General features: G+C 42.0%; 1 protein-coding gene across 1 annotated transcript; it reads left to right on the top strand.

The window, feature by feature from the left end:
• Positions 1 to 2,961: 2,961 nt before the first annotated feature.
• LOC141178763 (uncharacterized) lies at positions 2,962 to 3,961 on the top strand (the record flags this gene model as incomplete). Its single annotated transcript, XM_073660607.1, has 1 exon — positions 2,962 to 3,961. A coding segment is annotated over one exon (936 nt), but the record flags the coding sequence as incomplete, so codon positions are not given.
• Positions 3,962 to 7,509: the final 3,548 nt, after the last annotated feature.

Consider the following 7,509-nt stretch of genomic DNA (forward strand, 5'->3'; position numbering starts at 1 on the left):
AGGATGGGGATGAGGGGTGCCATGCATATCAGGATGGGGATGAGGGCCTCATATAGGGGGGCATATATACCAGTATGGGGGATATTAACAGAATTGGGGGACATTACCCCTATGACGGTGTCCGCAGCAGACCCCCTCCCCCTTAACAGGGCATCATGACCACATTTTTTGCTTACATTTTTTTTTCTATTTTCCTCCTCTAAAAGCAAGGTGTGTCTTATGGTCCGAAAAATATGGTATATGTTTTATACTTGTGTAATGAGAACGGTGGAGATGGCAGGATTAGAGCTGATCACAGATGTGACTTCTCCATCTGTCTGTGACTTCTACAATATTTCTTTCAGGGTGAAGATCTGACCCATATTAATACTACAGAGACATATGTGAGGGGTGATGAGCGGTGTAAGGAGAAGATTCCTACATATGACTACCCAGGTGAGTAGTAACCATGAAATGTTGAGAAGTCTCAGATTTTTCTCAGTAATAGTGGTGGAGAACGCAGCACTACTGGACCAGGGTGCACGAGTAGGGTCCAAACCGCATATAATATAAGAGAAACCTCGGTACTCAGGTAATAAATTTTAGCAAAAGTAATTTTAATTGCAGTCCACAGCAGAAAAAAAACAAAAACATGTTTCGGTCTATACGACCTTCATCAGTGTACCACTTGTTGGGAATGACAATAGGAAAGGAGGGTGAGGACGCAGTATCTCAGGCACGTGATCCCTTAGGGCCAGAATACAGGGAGAATGGGCTATCAAAACCGCAATATCCACGCCGATGTATGGTGTGGATGCCGCGGTTTTGATAAGACCAGAAGACAGGGAGAATGGGCTAAGGGATCACGTGCCTGAGACACTGCATCCTCACCCTCCTTTCCTATTGTCATTCCCAGCAAGTGGCACACTGATGAAGGTCGTATAGACCGAAATGTGGTTTTTTTTTTTTTTGCTGTGGACTGCAATTAAAATTATTTTTGGTAAAATTCATTACCTGAGTGCCGAGGTTTCTCTTGCATCAGATTTTTCTCAGTCTCCAGCTGTGGCTGCTTTTTCAGTCGTGTAGACTGGCGGTGTCACAATCATGTGATCGCCATTTTGCCTCTAGACCACAGCATTCTCCTCCACCCAAAACTGTTCAAATGACTTTTGGTATTGAAAGCCCTTTTCTATAGAACTTACAACCAGGAAGATCCACGTGCGTAAATTAGAAGACGCTGACTCTTACCTGCCCAGATCTGTAAACTACAAAGTCAAATGACAACGTACTTAGAAGGTAGAAGCCTATAAACAGACTATGTAGTAAACGGCGCTCCTAACAAGATATAACTCCTATACTAGACAAGGAGTATAAGAGACAAAATAATTAAAATAGTAATTGTATTAGTTTACACATCATATAAAACACACATGTATAATTAAAAGTATAAAAGAAGATGTTAAAACAGAGGTGAACACCTATTGAAAGAATAAAGAAACAACTTTAGAGTACACTATAGCTTATCACAGATAAGTATTGAGATTAGATGACAATTTATACCATTCGCAAAATACAAGAGTACACCCAGTATCGCCCAAATACCTAGAATTCATACAAAAGCTATACGAGGCACATAGGAGACCACAGGACACAGCAACACTAGTCAAAGTGCTGGTGCATAGATGGCAGTGTCATGTAAGAAATATAAGTACAGTATATAAAGCAAACCAGTGTGGACGTCCTGCCGAGATGTTCCCCCGACTCGCGTTTCGCGATCAGCTTCACTCTCAGGAGAAGGTGATTGTGAAATGCGAGTCAGGAGAACATCTCGGCAGGACGTCCACACTGGTTTGGCTAACGATAAACTACATAACCATTACACCTGTGCCATGATATATCTGTAAGCTAAATTTAAGACACCTCAGCTCTGCACTTATGAAAAGTTCTCTTTGAATGTCTAATATTTCTTCTTGAAACTCATCTGATAGAAAATATTGTCCCTTACGATAGTTTTTTCAAAACTGACGTGTGTCACTTTATGTGGTGATAATTTTGGAATTTTTCACAAAGGATAATAGGAAACAAATGGACCTTACAAATTATTTTCCAACTTTTTCTTGAATCTGACAATCCCCTATATACGGTTGTACACTACTGTCTGGGCACATGGCAGGTTAAGAAGGGAAGGAGCGCCATTTAGCTATTCCAATGCAGATCTTGCTGGGATAGTTTGCAGACACAATGTATTGGGGGCAATGTTCGTGGTCACCTGGCAGCTCAAAAGATGGCCACCACAAACAGGCTTGGAGCTATCTACTCCATTTTCCACATCCCAGGGATTGTCTTGCTCATCACCCTTTAATCCTTCTACATGGATCTGGACTTACACAGAGGCACCTAGGCTTGGACCACGGTGTTACCTGCTGTTCTGTGGAGTGAGATGGGAAGAAGAATAGTCAGGTAGCCGGGTCAGAACCAAGAGGGCAGAGAAAATACAAGATCAGAAGACACAAGAGTAGTCAGTAAACAGGCCGAGGTCACAACAGGAACCAAATACACAAGCCGGGAGCTGAGCACAGAGGACTGAACCAGAGGAGAACAAGGATGGATCTGGCAGCTTCCAGCAATATGCTTAAGCTGGCTAACGGACACATAGTTGACGGGAGGTATGTATCACAGAGATGGCTGTCCTCTGTGATGGAACCTGGAATGCTCCTCTAGTGCACGTAAGCCCTAAGAGGACTTTTTGGTGCACATGGGACCGGGTTACGGGTAGTTGGAGAGATGGGCGGGTCTAGCTACCCACATACTTCACCTCTGGGTGTGGTTAAGATATAAAATGGAGGCCGTTGTTTGGCACATGTTCTGTGTGTTTGGAGGGAGAAGGCCTCCTGTGTGTTGTGGTCTCCTGACTGAGCCAGTGACCTGGATGCTACCCAGTCTGTGTGGGTGTGTGTAATTATTCAAAAATAATAATTGGTTTTATTCTTGGCAGATGACTGTACCAGGAGATCAGAGGGACAGCTGACATCTTCAATTTCTAAATCAGTTGATCTTGAGATCCCACAGGATACAATTGAAGTGAATGCCATTTCTCCAGATATACCATCATCCCTTCCCAGCAAAGATCAATCATCTGATCCTGTGAAACAGGTCCTGTCTTCTGATTCATTACCGACTACTAAGAAAAATCAAACTCACAAAATAAGCATTAAAAAACAAACTGCTCCTAAAGCAAACAAGCCATTTTCATGTCCAGAATATGGAAATAGTTTTAAACATCAAAAAAATCATAAAGCGGAAAATACATTTTCTTGTTCGAACTGTGAGAAATGTTTTACCCAGAAATTAGCTCTTGTTAGGCACCAGAGAATTCACACAGGAGTGAACCCTTATTCCTGTTCAGAATGTGGGAAATGTTTTAACCAGAAATCTGATTTGATTACGCACCAGAGAATTCACACAGGGGAGAAGCCTTTTTCATGTTCAGAATGTGGGAAATGTTTTAACCAGAAATCAAATTTGGTTACGCACCAGAGAATTCACACAGGGGAGAAGCCTTTTTCCTGCTCAGAATGTGGGAAACATTTTAGCCAGAAATCGTTTCTTGCTATACACAAAAGAATTCACACAGGGGAGAAGCCTTTTTCATGTTCAGAATGTGGGAAATGTTTTACAGAGAAATCAAATTTGGTTAAGCACCAGAGAACTCACACAGGGGAGAAGCCTTTTTCCTGCTCAGAGTGTGGGAAAAATTTTAACCATAAATGGGTCCTTGCTATACACAAAAGAATTCACACAGGGGAGAAGCCTTTTTTCTGTTCAGAATGTGGGAAATATTTTACACAGAAATCAAATTTAGTTAACCACCAGAGAACTCACACAGGGGAGAAACCCTTTTCATGTTCAGAATGTTAGAAATGTTTGAATCGAAAATTGTATCTTTTTAACCCCTTTACCCCCCGAGCCTGTTTTCACCTTCATGACCAGGCCAAATTTTACTCTGGAACACTTCAACAGATCTCACTGATTCTGGGAATGTTGGTTCTTGACATATTGTACTTCATGACGGTGGTAAAATTTGATTGATATGACTTGCGTTTATTTGTGAAAAAAAAATGGAAATATGGCAAAAATGTAGAAAATGTATCAATTTTCAAACTTTAAATTTTTATTCCCTTAAATCAGAGAGCTATTATGTCACACAAACTAGTTAATAAATAACATTTCCCGCATGTCTACTTTACATCAGCACAATTTTTGAAACAAAATATTTTTTCTTAGGAAGTTATAAGAATTAAAAGTTGACCAGCGATTTCTCATTTGTAGTGACTTTGAGCGGTCTGTATTACACAAAATACCCCAAAAGTGACACCACTCTAAAAATTGCCATCCACAAGATGCTCAAAACCACATTCAAGATTTTTATTAGCCCTTCAGGTTCTTCACAGGAATTAATGGAATGTAGAAGGAAAAAGTTCACATTTAACTTTTTTCGCCCCAAAATTTTATTTTATACCCTATTAGTTTTTTATTACACATTACAGCCTGGGAAGGTCATTCAAAACCACCCACTGTGATCTCTTGAGCGAACAACTTTCTGCTGCCCCCTATCATCCGGACAATTACACGATTGGCCGACGATTAACGGCGAAGGCCACAGGCTGTTTGCACTATCAAGCTGGTTATCAGAAAACTAACAGTGAGCGGATGGTAGATACACCTCTAGATTCCAAAACATGGAATATGTGTATGTAACCCCGAACGATCACCGCTAGCTCCATGATAACCCCAGACTACTCGCTGCCACCACCAATCGTTTATAAGGCCGATTGGATAGCATATGGCTTTGAGGCGGGGTTACAGAACAAAACAACAATCTGGCTCCCGTCTCTACCATTCCACCGAAACTGCACTTACCAAAATTATTAATGATTTACTTACAGCCAAAGCTAACAGATAATTCTACATACTCCTCCTTCTAGACCTGTCCTCTGCCTTCGACACAGTTGACCACTGCCTCCTACTACAGATTCTCTCTTCCTTTGGTGTCAAAGATCTTGCCCTATCCTGGATCTCCTCATACCTTTCCAACCGCACTTTTAGTGTCTCCCACTCCCACACTACCTCCTCACCTCGCCCCCTCTCTGTTGGAGCTCCTCAAGGCCCAGACGTCACCTTTCTGCTGTTCAGAATCCCAGCATGTCTAGCAGCCATATCCTCCTTCTTCTCCTCTCGCTTCCTCAAATTCAATGTGAACAAAACTGAACTCCTCATCTTTCCTCCATCTCACATATCTTTCCCATCTGATCTATCTATCACAATAAATAACATCTTTCTTTCGCCTGTACCAGAAATCCGCTGCCTCGGTGTAACTCTCGACTCTGCTCTGTCCTTCAAACCACACATCCAAGCTCTCGCCACCTCCTCTCGCCTCCAGCTCAAAAATATTTCCAGAATCCGTCCTTTCCTCAACCCTCAATCCAAACTAAACTGCTTGTGCATGCCCTCATCATCTCCCACCTCGACTACTGCAACATCCACCTCTGTGGCCTACCTGCTAACACTCTCGCACCTCTCCAGTCTGTCCTTAACTCTGCTGCCCGACTAGTTCATCTCTCTCCTCGCTACTTCTCTGCTACCCCTCTCTGCAAATCTCTTCACTGGCTCCCAATTGCCCAGCGTATCCAGTTCAAACTACTAACACTGACGTACAAAGTCATCCATAACCTTTTTCCTCCGTACAGCTCTGAACAAATCTCCTGATATATTCCCTCACGTAATCTCCGGTCCTCTTAAGACCTCCTTCTCTCCTCCACACTTATTCATTCGTTCCTCACCCAATCGCCTCCAAGACTTCTCCCGAATATCCCCCATCCTCTGGAATTCTGTGCCTCAACACGTCCGACTATCTGTCACATTCGGATCCTTCAGACTGAACCTGAAAATCCATCTCTTCAAGAAAGCTTACAACCTGCAATGCCCACGCTGCCACATCACCACCACAAGAGCTGCTGCAACTCCCCACCTACCATCTCCTTCCCCATCCTATAGCATGTAAGCCGGCAAGGGCAGGGTCCTCTTCCCCCTGTACCAGTCTATCATTCTTAGTTTATTTACTGTAAGTGATATCTGTATTTTGTATGTAACCACTTCTTATTTACAGCATCATGGAATCAATGGCGTTATATAAATAATAATAATAATAATAATAAAAGGAACAGAACTATTAAATGTTATATTTATTTCAAAGGGAGACAGTGTTTCTGAAAAATAAACCAAAGATTTTATAAAGGGGACAAAACAATACTGCATACAGTTACATAAAATAAAGTAATAAAACAAAAGAAACTTACCACCCTGATCACAGGTATGATTCAGCCTTAGGAAAAGAAAGCGCTTAGTTTGAAGAAAGTCCAGTGGATGGGAATCATTCAGACACTAAAATGTATCTCTCTGCACGAACATAGATCATAATTCGGCTTGATCTTTTATCAACTCCTGAGTCCCATCCACACACTCCCCCATGATGACCTCACATGGGTCAGGTTGTGGGCTGGTCTCAGCCATTCATGATTTTATGAAATCCCCAACTTATTTCATAACTCCTCTCCAGATGATCGCAAAAGTTCGAGATTGACGCCATATTTTCCATCGGGATTTTATCTTTACTTGGATAGTAAACTTGGCATAGCTGTTGTCAGTTATCTGTTTATTGTGGATTTGTGGCTCGTTGGTAGGGGTTTCAGTTATGAAAAATTATGTGTTTTCTTTCCCTGTTAGCCACAGTGCTGAAAATGTATGTCTCGTTAATATCAGATTTGTACAAATTCTAGTATTCTATATTTTATTTCAGAGGCATACTGTCTGTTACTGAAGCTGTTCTGTTGAAAGGAATGTGTATGCAGGGTGACAATAGCCATTTCTAAAGAGTGTGAGTATCCCTCTCCGAAACTTAAAAAGCCTTTTTTCTGTGGACAAACGGCCCTGCCCTGTTTATGTATCAACACATGTACCTTTTTTGTTGTCCAACTCTTTGAAAAGAGTTCTCCTTTCTACTTTATGGCTGTGTGCCCACAATGCGTTTTTTAAGCGTTTCTGCAGTGGCAATTCCGCTGCGGAAACGCATAAAAAACGCTTGGTAAAAGGTCTGCAATGCTCCCCAATGATAATCCGCATGTGCTGTGCACATGCTGCGGAAATTTCCGTTGTGGATTATCATTGCGAAAAAATATGCAGCACTACCAATTATTTTGCGGAGTCGCGGCGTTTTCGCCGCCATTCACTTGCATTGGATCGCATGACATCCGCATCACTAGATAAGCACATGCGGATTTTCATGCGATTCAATGTGCGGATGGTACTCGGGTTTGGAGAAGAGGAGACTCCTCCATACCTGGGTACCATAGTACCTGTAAAAAAAATAAATAAATAAAATAAAAAATAAATATTATACTTACCTTCTGATGGCCCCCGGTCTCCATAGTGATGCGTCCTGGCTTGCCGGCAGCTCGCGATGGTAAAAGGACC

This window comes from Phyllobates terribilis, unplaced genomic scaffold (assembly GCF_046119375.1).
Source record: "Phyllobates terribilis strain yellow unplaced genomic scaffold, ASM4611937v1 Scaffold_30__1_contigs__length_15301838, whole genome shotgun sequence".
Lineage (NCBI taxonomy): Eukaryota > Metazoa > Chordata > Amphibia > Anura > Dendrobatidae > Phyllobates > Phyllobates terribilis.